This window comes from Natrix helvetica, assembly GCF_964273705.1.
Source record: "Natrix helvetica genome assembly, chromosome: 3".
Classification (NCBI taxonomy): Eukaryota; Metazoa; Chordata; class Lepidosauria; order Squamata; family Natricidae; genus Natrix; species Natrix helvetica.
Genome location: NC_138549.1, coordinates 39,270,526 through 39,292,875, shown reverse-complemented (window position 1 = coordinate 39,292,875; position 22,350 = coordinate 39,270,526). Strand labels below are relative to the sequence as shown.

The 22,350-nt window shown below is 36.0% G+C and overlaps 1 protein-coding gene across 1 annotated transcript; it reads right to left on the bottom strand.

Moving 5' to 3' along the window:
• Window positions 1–5,216: 5,216 nt before the first annotated feature.
• Window positions 5,217–22,326, bottom strand: NIPA1 (NIPA magnesium transporter 1). The gene is made up of 6 exons (XM_081948440.1): window positions 22,033–22,326; window positions 18,166–18,213; window positions 15,762–15,852; window positions 14,348–14,508; window positions 8,819–11,854; window positions 5,217–8,692 (listed from the first exon to the last, which is right to left on the bottom strand). The coding sequence occupies exons 1-5, from the start codon at window positions 22,196–22,198 to the stop codon at window positions 11,343–11,345; spliced, it is 978 nt and encodes a 325-aa protein (XP_081804566.1). The 5' UTR covers window positions 22,199–22,326; the 3' UTR covers window positions 5,217–8,692; window positions 8,819–11,342.
• Window positions 22,327–22,350: the final 24 nt, after the last annotated feature.

Here is a 22,350-nt window from a genome sequence, read left to right as displayed (position 1 = left end):
ATCAGCGAAAAAAAAAGTCAAATAGTAGTCGAGTTAGAAATGTCTTTTTTTAATTTTAAAACATTACAGATTAACAAATAAGATTGTCAGAAACCTTAATAAATAGCCTTTGCTAATTTGCTAGTTTAAGGGGCAAATACAACATTCCTATATCTATTTTTTAAAGCAAAGCTAAAGTTACTGAGCATTTAACAAACCTATATACACATTATTTTGGAAGCTAATAAAATAGTCCTTTTTAAATTTGTTTGTTCTAAACATATTACAACACAATGGCATTTAAGCAGTAAGCCTATAACATTCACATGTCCCCATCTATTCCACTGTTTGTGTCCACATATTAATTTAAAGCATGTTATTTCATCACTACCTCATCCTCAACATTACACAACATGTAAAAGAAGGATCAAATTAGTCTTCTTGGACTAATTGGACTCCACATAAAAACTGTTTTCCCAAAAGCAAATACATCTTTTAAAAAGAAATTACCTTCTGCTGATATCTTTTGTTTTAAAAAGCTTTTAGAAGATGTGTATGTATAATTTACATGTAAATGGATATACATTTTAACAAATACTTGTTTGCAAATTCACACACTATACAAAAGCCAAGATTGGTCATAGTTTCCTGTTACAAATTGTGTGAAAAACATTGGTAATTTTTTAATAAATGCTGCTAAAGTAGCATTAAGCTAATGGTTAGGCAAATACACATGGAGTTGGCATATCATTGTGTTAAATTTCCTGCTTAGTGTTTCTGAAAAATATCCATAAGATTATTAAAATTATTTTCCTCTAATAATTTATACAGTGTTCAATTTGTACTCCAAAGGATTAAAATGCTGTTCTCAAGCAGGAATTTAAGCACTCCCAAATGTAGTGAGACATACAAGATTATCAGCATATGTAAATTTGACTCTCCAAACATCTCTGCCATATTTAAAGTCAGCTTTAAGAATATTAAAGCAGCCTTTTCCATTTTAATCTAGTTTTTTCATCTTTCATCTTTATTTTATTTTCAATAGAAGTATGTTCAGGATTAATCCAGACTATTACTATTACCAAGCAATGTCATATCCAGTGAAATCTCATTTTACCAAACCTTTTACCTGAACATTACATGTACAGCTTAACAAATTTCTTCAATTTATTTTAATAACATCGCACAAGCAGCATACTTTTTATCACTTTGCATTATTTATTCAAATGTTGCTGTGCTCCATTCTGATTCAGTAGAAATTCTTGAATAATTGGCACTTACTCCCAATTAATTCATTAAAATTATGTTTCACTGTACATGAAATCAAGCCATTTTCTCTTTCACATCCACACAATCAGCCACCAAAACAGTTTTTGGAAAATATATTTGGGGTAGTGAGAATTTTAAGAGGCATTTTCAGAACAATTGTGCATGTGTTAATTTTACTTCTTGTCACAGAATTAACAACTGAAGACTATTCCAGTGTATTTCACATTGCAGCCTGCATCTTGTTTATGGGTCTGTCAGTGGAGAAGGTATAGATATCTTGCAAAATAAATAACTCTGGAGTAGCTGTACATTGATAGAGCACTATTTACTAATGCCATTTATTGAATCATTTCCAATGGAATATAAATGTGGTATGTAGAAGATTGGAACTTGAGATGTAATGAGTAAATAATAAAGACCATGAATTAATAAATGAAAGGGGGAAAAGGTATGTTGCATTCCTATGAAACTAAGGAGAAAGGAGGACTAATAGACCTGAATTTCAAGGTGTTGATCGTCATCTTCAAAGCGCTCCATGGCTCGGGACCTAGTTATTTGCGGGATCGCATTCTACCCCATACATCCCTGCGACCAATCCGCTCTCACAGAGAGGGCCTCCTCCGGGTACCATCCGCTAAACAGTGCGGGCGGGCGGTGCCTAGGAGTAGGGCCTTCTCTGTGATGGGCCCAACCCTCTGGAACGACCTCCCCCCCGATATTAGAACCACCTCTGATCTCCGCTCCTTCCGCAAGAAACTCAAGACCCACCTGTTTCGAGTAGCTGGTCTGGCCTAATTATAATTATAATCGTAACTGTATTTAACATCTATTACAAACCTTCCTGGATGGCTTTTTAAATTTTATATTGGGGTTTTAAACGGGTTTTAAAATTGTTTTTTTCAGTTGCAACACCTAATTTGGAAAGGATTACTGCCTGAGATCAAGCTAGCCTCCATCGAAGTGATTTTTACAAAAGTTGTAAAAACGTGGGGGGGGGGGTGAAGTTGGTATGAAGCATCCGTCTCCTCTCTAGATTGTGTTTTTTGTCCTTCCTTAGTGGCCACCATTTTCTTTGTAATTTTATTAAGAGTTGTCCTTTTGTGATATTGCTATGTAATTTTCATCTTACTAAAAGAAAGGGATGTAAGATTCTTAAGATCCCTCTGCATGGAAGCTGCATATAATAAATAATGCATAACAAAATAATCAAGCCAATGTTTAAATATTAAGCATTTCACCCTGTCCTTTCAGATTAACGGGCCTTTTTCTCCTCTACCTTGAGCCATGAATATACCTGCTCTGGATTTATATACTGTTTTATTTAGTTGGAGTAATGCAGGTTCCTGTCTCATCCATGATAACTCTTAAACAATGCATACAGAGAGGTGAAGATGTAAATCAAAATATAAACCAGAAAGTATGAATTTGTCCCACAAATGTTATTGTAGATATTAATGAAAGTATGAATCCCTTAGTTCATATTTGAAAGTTGTTGAATGTGACATCATGCTGTAGATGATAAATGCAACCATGCATAAGAATAACTCTAATGTTTACCAAGTGTTTAATTATTGACTAAAGAATGAAATAGTAACTACAAGACATGATTGTTTAATAGTTTTATGGAAGAATGGTTTGTAGTGAAGCTAGAGTGCATCAATGGAAATTAATATAAATGTACTTTTGCATGCAAATAGTCCATTGCTGTTGGCTGAGAACTTGAAAGATTTGCAGTGAATTTTAGATTGTGTGAAAAAATGACAAATAGATATTAAAAATACCTATTTCCCCCAAAATAAGACCTTGTATGATTTATGTGGGTGCCTAATATAAACCCTATCCCCAAAATAAGCCCTACTTAGGAGGCTCTGCAGCTACTCATTCTGTCTGTTTGGTTATGGTGCCACGGCCATGAGGTGGCAAGTGGGCGGAGCTGTCCCATGTGCCCCACATCAGCTTACCTCAGGACCCCTGCAGCTAGGCCATCCATGCCCTGACACCTGCCTCATGGCAGCAGCACCAGCAGCCATGTGCAACAGGAGCCCACATGGCTGCCAGCCCATTTGCAGCCGCAACAAAGCAGGAGGCCAAGTGGTATGCTGGTCCCACAGCCACGAGGCGAGACAGGTGTCACAGCATGTGTGGCCTGGCTGTGGGAGCCTTGACCCTGCCTCACGGCATGGCACTGGTGCACTGTGTGTCCTCCTGCCTCGCCACAAGCAAGTAGAAGAAGTAAGCCTCCTGTACATGGAAAAAAATAAGATACCTCTTGAAAATAAGCCCTGGTGCTTATTTTGGTCCCAAAAGAAAATAAGGCCCAGTCTTATTTTCAGGAAAACATGGTATATGAAATAGTAATGAAGATAGTTTGACAGCAAAAAGGAGGTGAATACATAAATGATATAAAACTGAGTGATGAATTTAGATACATTGGTAGAAAATGTGAGAAATCGAAATGTTTTTAGACTGCAAATGCTGGTAGAACAGTAGTAGACAACACTTTCTGTTATGAGGAATATTTGTTGAAAGAGATAAATATGGTGGTATATAAAAGTTTGTTTCTGACCACTTTGTCATATTGAAGTGAAAGTTTGATATATTAGGAAATAGATACCGTGTTTCCCCAAAATAAGTGCTTGGCCTTATTTTCGGGGAGAGCTTATTTTAGTGCATGCACCCAAAAGCCCGATTGGGCTTATTATCTGGGGAGGTCTTATTTTCAGAAAAACAGGTTAAGTACAATAGAAATGGAAGAAGGATGTGTTAAAATAGAAAAAAAAGTGGTCAAGAAAGGTTGGGTGTTTAATCAAGATGGATGAAACACAAAATAACTACTTTGAGAGGGATTGGTTGTGTAGTTAGAATGAACAAAGACTTATGTAAAGGAAGAGTGAATGGGTTGAAAGGAAGAAAAGGATCGAGAAGTTTTAGTTAGTTGAGCTGATGAAATTCTCAAAGAGAGGAAATGGAAATTCAAAGAGCAAAAATTAATGTATGAAACAGTACGTAAACATGATAAACACAACATTTTCTCTAAGTTGAAAGGTACAGACAAATATAATGGTTGGTGCTGGTATAAAGTTCATGTAGTTTCGTTTTTTTTCTCATTCTTTTAAATTTCTTTGGTTCATCATTCTAAATCTTATTCTGAAAGGGAATTAGCATACATTTCTAGTCTTTATAAAGCTTCTTATGAATTCTGCAAATATTTAGCCCCTCCCCTGTAAATTATGTTTCAATGAATTCCTAAGTAAACAAATTTAACCTTGTAAAATTGTTTACAAGTGAACATAGGCTTCTATATAGTTAAACATGACACTTTTATGCATATTTTAGTATAAGAGTGAACATTGATTTGAATAATATATTTAAATTGGCAGGAAAAATCATGTACAGGTTATGCTAGTTTCTGGTCACTTCAGAATTCAATAAAATATACAATTTGACTATGGGATCTATGTGTTTGAATAGAATTCTATCAGCTGTTACATACATGAACTCTGGAACATACTACTCAAGAGAATTAAAGCGTCTTTGGTAAATCATTATACTTTAAAATGAAATGCTTTAAGATTGTACTTGATTGTAGTATAATGCTTTCCACACAGATCACTTAAAACATGTTTATTATTTATTTATTATTCGTATTTATAGACCGCCCCCTCTCCCGAAAGGGACTCGGGATAAATAAACATGAATTAGAATTCCTTTAAGTTTTAATTCTATCATCAACCCGCCTACAAATTATGATAATGCAGAAGTCTTTTGACTGCAGGGAATGTGATTTTTTAGTTCTTCTCTTCTGCCTTAACAATCAAATTTGTGTAGTATTATATATAAGCCAGACTCACATTTCCCATAACAAGGCAAGCATGGTTTGCTCCTGATGAATGTGATCAATGTAGCCAGTGTATATGAATCAAGTGATATCCTAGCAAAGGTATATTGAGATTTAAGGAAGACCAAAGTTCAAGAGATACCAGCACATTTATTGCCCAGTATGGCATACCATACCTAAAATTATAATAATTTAATCACTGCATCTTAAAAAACATAGCAAAATATTAACAAAAAAAGATACATTAAAAAAAATCAGGAAATGGAATTGTTATTGATGACAATTCTAGAGAGAATTAAAAGGGAGAAAAAGAATACTATTTGTTAAAATAAGTAGCAAAAATAAGTATTTCTATATGTATCATCTAAAAAGTTAGAAGCTACAGATATAAGTTACATGGAATGCCAATATATACATTACAACTTTCTGGAATCTAGCTATAAAGCTGTCTCAACTTAAAAGGCATCAAAGTCAAACCGAAGATTCTAAACCACGAAATAATATGTATGTCATCGTTATCAAAAAGTTTTCTCTATCAATAATGCCTTCATGAAGAGTAATAGCAGCACGAAGAAATTTGGATGGCAAGGGCACATACCCACAGTTTTCTTCACCATAGTTTATTGTATAAGCTATGATGCCTAGTTCATGCAAATGAAGCCAAAGCCAAACTAACTATATATGTGGTTTAGTGCAATGTGTTACGATGTCAATTGATTCTCAATTAATTGCTGCCATAGCTAGGGCTGGCGGCTGGTAGGTGTCATCTAGTAGTTTGTTTTAGATCAAGATTTTGTAACACTAATAGCTTGGTTTTCCTAAAACATTTTAACTTGTCAGAACAAGATTCTACTCTTTAATGTTATATACATATAAACCAAAACTACTTCTAAATTGTAACACTGCTTACAAATATATATTTGCCCTGAAGCTTTTATTTGGAGGATAGTAACATCCTTCTTAACATTCTAAACAAATGCTAGTTATCCCAGCCAAGATGTCCTAGTAAATGCCTCAATCAATAAAGAACAGCTGAAAGATTTTAAATGTGTATACAATTTTAAATGTGCATTAATACAGTATGCTAGGTTAGGTATTTCTTCACAGAGGGAAAAATAATAAGGTATAATTTATGATAATTTCTATAAAAGTCAAACCATGTATCTTAATATGTCAAAGAAAACAAAACTGAAATCACCCAAACTGAAAACCTACAATAAAATGTGACTTTCAAGCATATTTTGTTCAAAAAGTAATATTGGAAAATAGTTTTGAGTAATAATACTGATTATGAATATGAATAGTGATTAAGGGCAGGAGCTAAAACCCATACCAACTTGTTAGAGAAAAATGCTGTAAGAATTCAGAATTTTCTTTGATATGCATGATACCTAGCGAATGGATCATAGCTCAAGCAAAACTCTCTTCAAGTAATCGGAGAGACTCAAACATTTTTATCTCCTCCATATTAACGTGTTTCTTCTAGCCTCTCTGTACATGCCACACATTGCAGGAAGATTTTCATGACATTCAGAAATAATGACTGCCTTGTAAGCTACCTAAAACCATTTGGGAGAAGACAAAATGAATATTTCTTAAATGAATGAATGAATGAATAAATAAATAAGCAAGCCAAACCAGTGTTTGCACATTAAGTGTTGATTAAAGACTGCCTCAGAAGTTATTTTTGACTGCCATTATGTTGAAGTTACAGCATGCATTTCCTCCACTCCACATATGTACAGGGTGAAAGGGATCTGTCCAGTTGAAACTTGACTTGATGTCTAAATCATTCCAATGGGGGGAGGAAGAAGCCAGTCTGTCTATGGACTCGTACCATTGGTATTTAGTAGGCTCTTTGCCCATCTGACTATATGTTTGTGTTTTGTTTTAAAAGAAAGCTAGACTTCAGCATGATTTACTTCCAAAGAAATTTCTCTGAGTCCAATATGTAGCCTCACAGGTATTCTCAGAAAATAAAAATGGGTGGGTGACTATAGGCCAATGCTTTGTTCTGAACCGTGTCTACCCATCCATAAAAACCATAAAAGTCCGCTTGAGTAGTAGGAACAACACAATGTGGTAAACGGAATGAATCCCTGTTGCCCTTTGTTAAATTGATGTTTTATGACTGGCTACATTCTGATGCATTTTCCTTCCCATGGTGTCCATTATAGGAAATGAGAAGCCCCATTCAGGCTGCATCCATAATGCATTCTCAGATATTTAATGTTCCAAGTGTTCAACTAGCTATTAGTATGGGTTTTAATCTTTTTAAAATGCGTACTGTACATACATAAAGTCAGTCTTTATGCTTAACATGAAAAAGGCATGTCTAGTCAGCTGTCTTATTTTGGAAAGTCATCTCCAATTTGTAATTTTCAGAATTTAAAAGGAATCCTAAGATTTCTACAATGATTGCTTATATTGATTGAGAAAAGCAGCCATTCTGTACAACCTTATGGCTGCACTGCAAATAATGTCTGAAACTACTTGTGAAGATAAAGTATGCTTAAAAATGCTTGAAGGTGCACATTGACACCTGTGACATTAGTTGGAGTCTGTTCCTAACTTTGATGATGCCAAAAGATAAAATGTTTCACAACATAATGACACAAGTGTCAATATTTTTACTTGCATCATGCCGTACCAAAGTATATAAGGGCAGAATTTGAACTGGGTACATGATTTGTTTCTCATTCCCTTCATAAATATTTCCAGGTCATGTGCCTCCTGAATTCAGAAGTTTCAGATGCAGTGATTTTAAAAAGTAACGCATGCTTACAAGTTCAACAAAATGGGATACAGAATAATAAATAAAACCTGATCTGGCAAAGTACCTATTTATATAGTACATCTTTAACACTGACATGAAACTCGGGGGTGGGATTCTACTGGTTCGCACCTATTAGGTAGAACCGGTTGTTAATTTTCTAAGCAGTTTGGATAATCAGTTGTTGGAAGAAATCTCCTCCCCCTCCTCCACTTTACAGGGCTAATCCTGTAAGGAAGGCAGGAAGGAAACATTCTGGTGTTGTTTCTAGCCTGTTTTTTTATTGCCCTGCTTAAAGAAACTGCCTCTCCCTTAACCCTTATTACATTCTTGGCAGACGTACTGTCACCTCAGGATCTTCTATCGAGTTTTTTTCTTTGCTGGTACTTTGCTGAGCTTGACTTTCTTAAAGGGGAAGGGTTATTTTAAGCTTTTTACATATATATATTGGGAGGAAATACTCCCATTCTTCCAGCTGGGATGCAACAAATCAGCGCTGACAGAAAGAAGCTTTCAATGACAAGAAATCAAGATGAGTGACATTCAGCAAGGCTTCTTGGCTAGCTAGAAAGATTGACATTCAAACGTGAGTTACATACCCTTTCTGAGTTTTGGTCTGAAACTGGTTTTTGGTGAAGTTTAATTTTGTGCTTGGTGATGTTTAATCCCGTGTTTATTGATGGGATAATTTTTCCTATTTAGCTTTGTTTGGAAGCAAAAAGGTTAATCTCTGTTGTTGAAAAGAAACTGGGTTGAGAAATCTGGATAGTTCCTGTGTCTATTTGTTCTGGTAATTGGTTTAACAAGCAACAGCTACTATGTTTGCTCTTTTGCTACATTCTAGGGCAGGGATGTCCAAACTTGAGAACTTTAAGACTTGTGGACTTCAACTCCCAGAATTCCCCAGCCAACTATGGGAGTTGAAGTCCACAAGTCTTAAAGTTCCCAAGTTTGGACACCCCTGTTCTAGGGCTAATTGCTTTCTTTGTAGTTAGGCTTATCTTAAGTGTTTACATTTGAACTTGCCTGGGGTATGAGCTCTGGCAATGACCCAGACAAGACTTGTGTTTTAGTTTTTAAAAGATTTAAACAGGTGTGATTTAATTATTTGTATTGTGTTTGAATTTTTGCCTGCCTCGTGGTTACTTTTTCTATCTGGGAAAGTGGGTGTTTCTTCACTGTTTTAGTGGTTCCTGGTACTGTCCTTTTGATGTGTACTTCCAAGAGACAGGATGCAAGCTTGACACTGATTTTTTTACTGCCTTTCTGGAGTGCATGTGATCTTTCCTTAAATCTGGATGATTTCCTTAGGATATCTTTTGAGGGGAGTGAGACCAGCTGGTATCTTTAAGTGGTGCACATGGATCTAAGGATTGCTTCTTCTGGCTGTGCTCTTTCTGGAGTGCTTAAATGACTCTCTGCTAAAGGGTTTCACTTTATGAGCAAGAGTTGGGTGCTGATAGTTATCATTGCATTTTAACTATTTTAATTCTCCAAGGTGCTCTGGCACCCTCCTGATTTGTAATTCCGGCTTGCAGGTTTTTTAAATCTAATGATTGGTATTTAGGGCAGCTTTTTGTAAGCAAAGAAGCTTTTTGTATTTTCGTACAGGTAATCCTTGATTTACAACAGTTCATTTAGCGACCATTCAAAGTTACAATGGCACTGAAAAAAGTGAGATGACCGTTTTTTATACTTGCAACCGTTGCATCATCCCCATGGTCAAGAGAGGCCAGGCAAGGAGAAGCACCCCTCGATGTGACTTTGAGTTGGCCATGCCCACCCTGTCGTATGACCACCCAGCCACACATACCCAGCTGGTCATTAGGGCAGAGAACCGGTTGTTAAATTATTTGAATCCCATCATTGATGAAACTGCTATTTCTATGACAGACTTCACTATTGTTAATTCAAGTCATATTGAGAACCTGTAAACACAATCATATCTATTGAATCAAATCTAAGTTAATTCAAGTAATACTGAAAACCTGGAAACGCAATCATATCTATTGAATCAAATCTAACAAATTACCTAGGACAAAGACAACCCTTAGTTTCTGAATCAGAAAATGTTCTTTTAACGTAGCAATTTTCTATACTGAGGTTTTTATACTTTAAAACGTGTGGACTTCAACTTCCAGAATTCTGGGAGTTGAAGGTCATACTTTTTAAGGTTGCCAAGATTGAGAAACTGGTTTGTGGAAACAGAAGCCCCATTGTTTTTTTTTTCAAGTGAGTGACAACAATTTCCAGGCCCTGCTGAAGAATCACTTAGACATTTTTCCCTTAATCAAACAACATTTTTCTTTTCTCTTACAAATTCCTTTATAATGCCTCTAAAAGTGCCAGTTCAAAAGCTGACAAAAGATGCTACACAATAGTTTACTGGAATTTGTTAGGTAAAACTTTCTATGGAACATAATTGAATACTACTGTAATAGAATACTTTTGTTCTAAACAAACACCAGTTGGAAGTGCATAGAAGTTACCCCATAATAATTCAAATATCGTATTAGTGTCTCTTTGCTTTGTTAGATTGATAAGCACGAGGACACCCAAATATTAGAGAACATGAACCGCCCCATGAAAGTGATCTTATCAGAATACAAAAGGCACTGAAGTAGTTTCCAGCTGTTTACAAATGATCTACCAAAAATGGTAGAAAGATCTAACACATTCCTCACATTCTTTTATATTAAATAAAAGTTCCTGGATTAATGTAATATGTTGACATACATTAAGTGATTCATGTGAACAAGAGGCGTAGCTGTCAACTAAGTGCTGCATTTACTTAGATTTGTGAGCAACTTTGTGAGCTGGTATGAGATGAAACATATGTTAAGTTATAAACACACTGCCCTAGTTTTGGACATAGTTATGTCATTGGTCCAAATTACAAAGGTAGAGAAAGAACAAACCATATCAACACACAGTCTGTAGCAGCTGTTGTGGAATCTTCAAATACACCTGGAAAAATACTGAAATCCGAATCATAACTGTGAAGGTAAATAGAAAGAAAACCCATCTAGTATTTGAAGTATATCTACATTTTTTAAAAGGGCTATTGATCACTCATGGCACCTGCTCAGTTGCAAACACAAATGTTGACAGTTGATTCACGTAACCAGAAGATTCTGGGTAACCATTTGAAAAGATTCCTGGTTCTTCATAGACCAAAATAATTTAATCCTATACTACATAGATACTCCTAAAGATAAAGAAATACATCAGCTTCTGTGGTGATGCGATTCTTCTCCTACTTGCTATGAGGTTTATAAAATCATTTGATACCATAAGATACAAAGCATGACAATAGTCCTAAGAAATTGAATTAAGAACACTAATTCATTTCACATATTCCAGCAAGGAATGAAAGGCGTGTTATTCTCAAAGTTTAGAAATTAAAGGCTATAATTTCTGTGGCCTAAAAATTGAAGACACTATCATTCTCTGGATTACCCAATTCCCTTGAACATTAAGAATTTAATCTGTCTTCATATTAGGCTTATTCAAATCACCAATATTGAAATTAAATTCTTTGAAGACTTGTATAAGAACAATTCCAATAGATACAGTGGTGAACCCACAAGCCATCCCCAAGAAGTCAACAACACCAACATTACTCCATTCTCTGAACAAAATTGCTGAGGCCAGCAAGACAAGAGTGGTGAATACTACATAATAGATGGCACCAAACACTGAGGAATCAAAACATTCCAGTGCCTTATTTATGTACCTAAACTGAATTATTATACTACACCCCAATACTGCTAACAGAACCAAACAGAGATACAATGCTCTTTGACTTGATGGATTATTGTGAAAGATATCTTGAGCAGCCAGTCCAATTCCTTTTGTACTAGGCACAGTGAAACTTCCTAACAATGAGCAAATACTGATGTAAACCATAATGTTAGTGGGTCCATGGGCTGGTGCAATCCAAAAGATAAGTAGAAGCAGCATGAGAAGCACAATACAGAGGTAACCCACGAATACTGAAAAACAAAGAGAATATAATAGCATAATTAAGCTCAACAAAATGATATTTCTTGAAAACAATTTTATATTATATGCTATATACCCAAAATGCTAGATATCACAATCCATACTGCACATTGTTTATATAGTGACATCAACTCACATTGGCTTTAGCTAGATAACTTTCCAAATTGTATTTTGCAATAAACTTCATTATCAATCACCTAGTAGGGCTGTATTACTATTATCCTTCTCATCTTTCCTATTCCCTATTCCCTTAGCTTCTTATGGCCATAACTTTGTTATCTGTATCTCATGATTAATGTTGATTGCTTTTATTTAGTATCCTATTATAATTTATGTTGATTATTTAGTCTCCTATAACTATCACTGAGTGTTATATGTTATGATTTATGATTATTGTATTTTATGATTATGATCATGTTTTATCACTTGTTGCTTGTATGTACACTGGGGGCATATGCACTGGAGACAAATTCCTTGTGTGCCCAATCACACTTGGACAATAAAAAGTTCTATCTATCTTAATGTTTTTATATTGCAATGCCCTTTATCTTTCAGCTGGCATGTCAATATACACTAACATATTTGGAAAGACTACATTTGGAACAGAGTGGGTTCCTACCAGTTGTAACCTCTTCTACAGTGCCGTTTAGAACTGGTTCCAAATCCCTCGCCCCACCCGTCCGCACCACGCTTGCCCCGCCCACTGCTCACTGATTGGCTGGCTCACCAATTGCCCTGCCCGCCTCTAAGAGTCCTATCTAAACCTTAAAGTCTTAAAGTTGTCAAGTTTGAACATCCCTGAGGTTTTTTTTTCTAAAGGGTTAGGGGTGCAAGGGTCTTGTAACTTGACAGCTTTAAGATTTGCACACTTCAATACCAGAATTCCTGATCCAACATGACTGGAGGAGGAATTCTGGGAGTTGAAGTCCACAAGTCTTAAAGCTGTCAAGTTTGAACACCCCTGGGGTTTTTTTTCTAAAGGGTTAGGGGTGCAAGGGTCTTGTAACTTGACAGCTTTAAGACCTATGTGCTTCAAATGCCAGAGTTTCTGAGCCAACATTTTGGTGGCTAAGCAAGAGCGTTGTTAAGTGAGTTTCACCACATTTTACAAGTTGGCCACGTCCACCCAGTCACATGGCTGGCAAGCCACTCCCACCCAGTCACATGGCTGACAAGCCACTCCCACCCGGTCACATGGCCACAAAGCAGGCCACACCTACAGAAGAGATTCTAAAAAATTTTGAAACCCACCACTGATTTGGAAGTACTGTCAGGGTTTTCTGCTCATTCCTTTTCTTAAGTCATTGTTTTCCATCTGAATCAAACCATGGTATGTAATCCTAAATCATGCTCCTGCTTTTGATAGTCTGTTATTTAATTTATCATGGCAAATTAAGCTTTTGATTCAGAAAAAATGATCTTTTGAAATGCATATTTCTGTTTATATGTAAACTGAATACAGCAGAGCATATTTAAATTATCTCCCATGTTTTATTTATCATGGGCCAGTCAGTCATCAGGCATATTTAAGCAATGTAATTTTGTGGTATCTTTGTCTCCTCCTCTATCTGGAAATTGTTCGAAACCATAAGACCATCAGTTTATTTTTTAATTTCTTCAGGAAGACAAAACTATAGTCCGTAATTTATATTATCATTTTCTGATAATTACAAACAGCTTATTAATCATGCCTACTCTTGGAAGCAGTCAGTGGTTTGCTCATCACTGAATCAGCTATGTTGTATTTAGATCTTCCCCAATTTGGACGTACAATTTCCAGAATTTCCAGCTACGTATCTTGGTCTTTGGCTAAGAATCTGGGGAGCTGTAATCCCCAACACATTTGGAAGAGGCCAGTGGATTGCTTCCTTTTGTGTATAATGTACACTGAAATAATTACAAGAAAATATATTCTCCTTTATTCTATGATTTCTAACAATAATTTTACATCCAAAACCATTATTTATTATTTTAATTTCCAGCCTTCCTCAGTTGAATTTATACATTTATAGTACTTAATTGTAACCCCAAAGTAATAAAACTGCTTAAATTCCATTGACTGAAATTATACAGAAGTACAATTAATTTCAATCTTTATTATTTAATTAATTGTATAAAATTTTTTACCAGATAGGAAAATAAGCTTATTTTAAGCGTAACTTTTTCTTTAAATTTTATTTTTTTATTTTTATGTTATTCTTGCCTTATACTGTAATTATTGAGAAACCTGTAAGTCTAACTTATTTCCCAACGGTAGTAAAAAAAAAAAGATAGTTATGCTTAGGACAGTGGAGCAAATGAGTTTCATAATTAAAAATCAAAGACGAAGAAAAATTGATGCATTCCTTTGGCAACAAAAAGTTGTTCAGCAGGAAATACAAAGTAAGCCAACATTATATGTTGGAGCAACTTACACTTCTTTTCAGTTTTGTCTTGTGACTCAGATTTACTTGTTAACATGGATGACCCAAAGAATTAAATACCTGGATTTGTAAGCTTTTCTTCAAGCTCAGCCTGAGTGGTGACACTTTCAGATTTTGGAGAATGAATGATGAGAACAACAGAACCTGCGCAACTCAGGAGGCAGCCCAATTTGCCCAAAATATTCAGTTTTTCTTTCAGTAGATAGGAAGCTAAAATAGACCTAAGAAAGAGACGGTCAAAGAGAAAAATTGAATCAGGTGTTCTCTGTTGTAAGGTAGGCTCTCCACAAAGGAGACTTCCAAAAAGCAAAGTGGCAATTGCGTGATGGAAACCCTAACCTTTTTTTTCATGATGCACATAAAGATAGATCATTTCATTATGGCCACTTTCTTTACAGTTTGATTACTCTTGTGGATGTCCCTGCTGAAGGTTAAGAAATTATTCAACAGTCTTTGTTAATTTTCTTAGTTGGTTTAAACCAGTGTTTCTCAGCTTTAGCAATTTTAAGACATGTGGATTTCAACTCCCAGAATTCCCCAGCTAGCAATGTGGGATATATTTCAACACTTGAGTTTGGTCTGGCAAGCGGGAATGCAAGTTAGGAAAGGAGTGCTTCCCTGAAAAATACTCTGACTGGCTCTCTCCTGCAAACTACATGTGGCATTTTTTAAAGTATCAGAACATTTCTTGCAGCTTCTGATACAGTATATATTTTTAACAGATCCAACATGTTTATGCAGCATCAGAGATGTAAAACCTTTTTTAAAGACACCATCTGCACTTGAGGGTAACTTCATGATTCTTTGGATAGAGAGAGGACATTGCCATTTGTGACAAAAATGCCCTAAAGAAATATAATATATCAAAATTAACTAGAATATTTATTTGAGAAACAATAGCTGAGGCAAAGTTCTAGAAGTATTACTCTGTCTTCTTTCCGTAACTTGCTGGGGATTGAATCAGTTTTTAGCCCTGGATACAATTCCACAGCATGAAGTAACACCAAGAGTTAACTAATTGAAAAATTCAAAGGATGCACCTCATTTAGCCAGAATCTCTGAAAATCCAAGGACATTTTATTTGAGTAGTTTAGAGGTTTACATATTTTACGTTTCAGTATTCTGGGCATGCAAACATAAATCTATGTTCACAGTAAACCTTTGAAAATGCCTTTCTTTGAAAAATAAATAAATAAAAGCATCTGCACATTTCAAAGGACAGAAAGAAATCTAAAAAACAACTAATATCTTTTCCTTAAATTAAGGATCAAAAGGGAAGATAAAGTGAAAAAAACTAGGTCATTTTTAAAGCAAATGACTAGGACAGATGAAAGAAATGAAATACTTTTGCCACTACTAGTAAAAAAAAAATTGCAAAAAAAAAAATAACATAGTTGTGTAGAAGATAGGTAGTCAGATGGATAGTCTGATTTGAAGAAATAGGAAAATAGGCAGAATAGGAAAAAATCCTTACCCAAATGGGACTCCAAGTGCGCCAAGGGGAGTCACTAGTACAGTAGGAACTGCAGTATAAGCTAAGAAATTCCCAATCTGGCCAAGTGCCACTGTGGGGAAAAAACACAAATATGTGAACAGAAAACAAAACAAAACATTTCATTATTTTTGGAACAACTGATTTCGACAGCAGGGTTTTCGGTGTTGCATTGCTTTATTACCTCACTGCTTGGCAGCTTTATTTTTTATGATTTCCTTCCTATTTTAACCTGCTGTGTGTTTCTCTGGCTGCATTTTAATTAATTAGAATGATTGTCCTTTATATTCATGGGCAGAAAAACTAGTAAATAGTGAGGAGGTATTTTTTCCTTTTAGCCTTAAAGAAGTAGCAAGAATGATGGCACTGTCATTAAAGCCATAATCACTATATTTCCATATCTAAATCTCAACACTATATTATTACACACACACACCCCAAAAAAGAAACCTTGACAATTGGTGAGTATAGCTGGCTAATAAGCCATTAAGTTTGGATCTTGAGAAGGGAAAAGTTGAGCATCCATAACTCTATAACTCAGAAGCAACAGTGCTGTGTTTAGAGCACTCTGATTTTGCTTCTGGCCCCTTGTTTTGAAACCCTGATAAACTAGACAATGGGGAAGTGAAAAGGTTAGGACACTGCACTTTATATGTGAGCAACATCAAGACTGATATCAGTACAACATGATGGAAAACTTTCTGGGCTATGCATCTAGGCATGTAAATAGCATGGATTTAGGTATTTTGCACCAGCAATGCACATGACATACAGCTTTTTATTCCTGCCATTTGTGCAAAGATGTCATAATGTATTGACATCATGTGCCATTCTGCAGATACCAATGGCTACTATTTTCATCTTCCTACAAAATCGCATTGACTATTCTTAGACCTCACTAACTTGTTTATTTTGGAGGTATAGTGCTATTTCCATTTTATATTTTAAAGTTATGGATGCAAATGTGATGCCTTCTCCTGGTAAATAATCCTAAACAGTGGCAGTGTAGATGATATTGAACTAAAATGAGTCCTACTCTGCATTGGTATAAAGTATTTTGATATATTTTCAATACGTTTTAGGCTAGCTGAAGGTTCCATTTCCTAGCAACTCATTTCAGCTTTCCAGGAGTGTGTGAATTACATTTTGGGGGCATTCCAAGCCTGCAAGGCAACCCTGATTGGAAAGTTTGAAATTGCAATATATCTGTAGGTCAACAAATTGATCTATGTTTACATAGGATTATAATATCATCAACTAAACAAATGAATTACAAGCAATCTAAATTGTTACACCCATCATGTTTAGGTTTTTTGTTGCTGTTGTTGTTTTCACAAGTTCATTTCCAGATGACAGCATTTAAATAAACTTGACTAATTTTGAAAAAGATAGCAGAAGTACTCTTGATTAGTACTTCCATGGGAGAAACCACAAAATTCCAAGGCTGTTGACCAGAAATCAAACTGATGTTTTAGAAAAAAAAAAAGCACTGGAAAATCCAGTGGAAGCACTGGAATATCAGTGATATTGCTGCTTAATAAACTGCATGGACAAATTCATAAAAGAAGTTGAGGTTAACTTTAGTGAAGCAACTTTTTTTATTCAGAAAATGTGACTGGAAAACTGTAACTGTTAAGAAAAACAATCTATGCATTGCCCATACATTTTTGTGCCTAACACAGTGGTTCCCAACCTTTTTTTGGCCATGCCCCACCCAAGCATCTCTAAAATCCTGATGCCCCCCCCATGAAATATAATTCTTATTTTACTCAAAAAGTGAACTCAAACAGAGGAAGCTTAAAAGGCCATTTAACTTGGTTTAAACAAGGTTCAAATTGCCCCCATTAAAAATCAAATTGCACCCCTGTGGGGCGTAGGCCCCGGGTTGGGAACCACTGGTCTAATAAGATGATTTCAAGTACATTCTGATTCAACTTTCTCCAGTCTGGTTCCTCCAGATGTGTTTTTGATATGAATTATTTCCAGCAATTATAACCCAATACAGCTAGATAGCAAATCATATAGATTTTGACTCTCCCCACAGATGTTCCCCTGGATAAAAACAATTTTGTACAAATTATGTTGCCTGAGAGAGATATACAGTTTAGCCAAAGCCACCGTATCCTGTTGTGTGAAATGAATGAAAATGTTACCAACAAGAAAAGTATCACGAAAAATACTAATGAAACAGTATCTTTATATCAAAATATGCTAGACTGAGCATGTCAGCAGCTTTCCTTTATATAGTTATATTGGACCAGAGTTATGATCATCACTGCTCATCATATGCATAAGAATTGTTGTCTAACACATCTGGATAGAACAGTATAGTCCTGCAATATGGTTTTAAGGTGTAAAATTGTTCAAATATAGAAGATATACTTACTGGCAATAGTACCTGACCACCACACTATATCAGTTAAATATGAAGTCCCTGGATAGGTGAAAAATCAAAAATTGGATAATCAGATTAAATAATATATATTTTATAGATACAATTTTCTATAGCTTCAACAACATGTTAACTTTACCACTACACCGCCTTACATGATTATTTAACTAGGGTGCATCAACCAATGCAAATCTTGTACAGACATGAGTGTAATCATAATCAGTATTACTTTTTTATAGTTTGCTTCCAATGAAGATAATCAGTCATGTCTCTGGTGTGGTTATTAATAATCCAACTCTTAAGAAAATAGATATGCACATGGTTCACCCTTGCCCTAAATCAAATGATTAGGATTAAAATATTTCAAAACCACAATAGTTTTTGAAATTGAGCGTCAATATTGAGGCTCATCAAATGAGACATGACAATAAACATATATTTTACCTATGCCTTCAATATATATGCAAAAGCTGAATTTGAACTGCTTAAAAATGCATATATAGTCTGTTACATGTAGAATGTAACATAACCATTACACCTCTTTCTAAGATTTGAAATATTTTTTTGTAATCTTAGTGGGCCTTTTCAAGAGGCAATCAGTTCTCATCTTCTACAGAAATGAATAAAACCAGTAATGGAGATGGAAGTTCTACAAGTACATCCGCCTAACTGCCATTTTGTGCCTCAATCTAATATAGTACAGAAAACACTGAAAGGTATTTTGGAAAGCACAAACAATTATTGCCAATTCAGTACTACCTATGGTAATCAGAACCCAACTTCCACCTTTTATCCAAAATTTGCATTGTTTAGGATTTCCGTATTTGAGCACTAAAAATAACAGATTGTAAGTATTCAGTAAGGAAAAGCATTGAAGCCCAATATGAATGTGAACTAATGTGAATAGCTGAAAGCCTACAGAGATTCTCAGTCATCTAGGTCATGGTTGTCTCAAATTTACTTTTTCCAAAGGCAACTGGATTATGCTTTTTTGAAGAAGGAGGAGGAGAAGGGGGAGGAGAAGGAGACAGAGAAGTAGTTTCACTTTTCATCCAAGTTCTGGCTGCATGAATGTGAATGGTTATCCCCTCTTTGTAAAATTGACATTGTTAATATTAGTCTAATCTGTTTTCCCCCTCTGTCAAGGCAATAGGACAAGAAATCATCCAATCGATGGAGTTAAAAAGTATAGTAGAATGTATTGGATGGATGATTAACCTGAATAATGTATTACATAGATTTCCATTGACTTGACTGGGTTTAAAAGAAAGCTAAAGATGTGTATGGAGAATAGATCTATTATGTCTTGAAGACTCAATGTTTATGATGGGTTTGAGGGACCCTGCCTCTCTGCATTCCAAATGCAAGATAGTAATAGTGAGAGAGTGGGTGTTTCTATGTTCAGAAAAGACTTACAAAGTGCAGAGGAACTTGATTGGCCATTATGATAAACAAAATGCTGGGTTAAATTTCAATCCAGCAGGTTCTTATGTTCTTGCTAGTCTCTGAATTATATTTCTTTTTGTTAAAAGGCCTGACAAAAACTGATGCATATCATTTGTTACTTTCATAATCTTTAAAAGAAAACAAAAACAATGACAAGTGAACCAAATAGGCTCTTTAAAAACCTAATCTTGCTTTTTGTTTCAAACAGTTTACACAGAGCAAAAGTGGAACATGAATTTATGACAAGTGACTGTGGAAAATGCAAACTAGACATGCTAGACGAGTACAAAATACTGTCAGCTGGTGAGGATGAGCTCCAAATAAAGCTGCTTGTACAAATCAAGTAAAATGAATTCCTGAAGCCAGGAAACAAAGAGATCTTTTCTTTTACAAACAGTACATAGTTTTCTATTTTTTAATTGCTATGTGATATTTCTGTGCTAATTGAGTTATTCCTATATCTCAATTATGAAAAGGGGAGATTTTCAAGAATAAAATACCTGAAAACAAATCAGTTTCAACTTTATATTGCCCAGTGTGTTTGATATTGTACCTGTATATAATGCCATTAATTATATTTTTGGATATAACACATTCACGTCAGCAAGAATTAACAAAGCACTAACAACAGAGATGCTGCTGCATATGTGGTTATAATTTGATATTGCGTTTCTATCCCATCTCATTTTCCTGGAAGAGTCATACAATTGTTTAACTGCAAGATAAGCACTAAGCTGGGCTTAGATTGCATGCTGGATGTGGTTAAAAGTTGTTTACATTGCATAACTAGTGGCTAAGATACTTTGCTGACCACAATTTAATCTATAGTTTATGAGAAGTCAGTAATCAAACCAAACCACGACTTCAAATGTTATGCCAATCAAGTCAGTATATAAGGTTTATGTTTGAGAACTTAAAAATTACTGAGTATGTAAAATGTTATAACTTCTCCTTCCAATACATAATAAAGGTCCTGCATATTGCTTCCTGTAAAAAACGGCCCATTAACAGAAATACAGTTAAATGTGGATTTGGGATCCTGCATGCTTGCTATATTGAAGATACATAATGATCATTACCAAAGATCAAAGTGCAAACTGCTATAGAGCCCTTTGGAAGTACTGGTTGAATTCTATATATTTTGCTAATACAAAGTCCTCTATGTGCCACTTAGCAAACCATTTCTGAAACTATGATAAGATCTACATAATGCATTATGATATGGTATGTCTATTGCTTTATAAGAATCTAGATTATAAATTTAGTTTAAATTACAGGAAGACAGAATCCAAGTAAATGTCTTCATAGCATGTGCAAAGTGAAAGTGGAATCAATTATTCTAGAGAGGTGATGGGTCTCCATTGGATGTATTCACACAGAAGCTGGGTAACCATCTGCCTAGCATGTTTGCTTTTGGATTTCTGAATGGATTAGATCTGACATTCTAAATCAATGCTTTTAAAACTTGGCAATTTAAAAATATGTGAACTTCAACTGCCAGAATTCCCCAGCCAGCATGGTTGAGTGCTATTGCTATTGGGGAATTCTGGGCAATTCAGTCTTAAAAGTTGCCTACTTTGTGAAACTCTGGTGTAAACTGATTTGTCCAAACTCAGTGATTCTATAAGAAACCATTCAGTGTTAATTTCTTTTTAAAAAAAAACATAAATTCAGATTATAAATGCAAAGTACAAACTTAAACTGAGTCGATAATACGCTACAGCATCTGCTGGTATAAGGGACAAATCACATTTGAAATCTTGAAAAGGCTATCTGAACCTCTGGCCCTGGCATATGGGAGATTTTATTTAGCCTTCATGGCTCAGTTATAATCCTTTTGCAAATCAAATGCCTACAGACCATAAGAGCACGGACTTTTGAAAAAGTACAGATATCATTACAAACTTGAAGAAGAAAACAATAAAGGAGGGGGAGTGGCTGGATTGAAGAGCTGAAGGGTTAGCCTTTGTGGTGGTTGTGTCCCCGACCCAACCCGGAGAAGGAATGCAAGGTGTATTCGCAATGGACATGCTAAATACCTAGGTCTGATACTGCCTAAAGCCAAAGATAATGCCTTGGAACGAAGCAATCTGTTTTAAAGCAGGCTTCCCCAACTTAGCGGCAGGACTGGGAATTCTGGGGGTTGTAGTCCGACACCTCTGTAAGTACTGTGTTGATCGGGGAAGGCAGTCGCGAGGCCCGGGTTTGCTAGATATTTTGAATGAATCGCTCCCGGAGGGTGACCTCCGTGCCAGGGAAGCAGGGGCTCCGGGAAAGGCGGCGTACGAATAAGCCGGGGTGGGCTCGGCCAAGTGGGAGGAGATCACGCAGAGGATGCTAGCTGTTGCAAAGACATTCAGAGCGTTTGTGGTGCAACCCGAAGCATAGAAAGGGACTGGGACCAGGGGGCCCTACCTCGTCCTCTTGCCCGCACGATTCCTTTTTTCTGCAGCACGAACGTGGAGCCATTGACCAGGCTGGATACCACAGCCACGCTCAAGCCCAGAGAGACCGCAGCGGGACCGGGGTTCGGCGAGCCCCCATCTCCTGGAGCCGCTGCTGCGCCGAAAGCCATCCTCATGCCCGGGCGACGGTGCCAGCACCAAGGACGCCCAGCTGCTCGGCCAGCCTCCTCCTTTCTCCTCTTTCTTCTAAGCCGGCCAGCAACCAGCAGCCGCTCTGCGGGATCCGCCCTGAATCACAAACTCCTCCCCCAGCTCTGGTTGCTGCTGC

Excerpts from the sequence above, each read along its gene's own strand:
- NIPA1 (XM_081948440.1), bottom strand. The coding sequence starts at position 22,198 with ATGAGGATGGCTTTCGGCGCAGCAGCGGCTCCAGGAGATGGGGGCTCG. Across the intron at positions 14,509-15,761 it reads GCACTTGGAGTCCCATTTGG|GTCTATTTTAGCTTCCTATC; the intron begins GTAAGGATTTTT and ends TCTCTTTCTTAG. Across the intron at positions 11,855-14,347 it reads AGAAAAGCTTACAAATCCAG|TATTCGTGGGTTACCTCTGT; the intron begins GTATTTAATTCT and ends TTTGTTTTTCAG.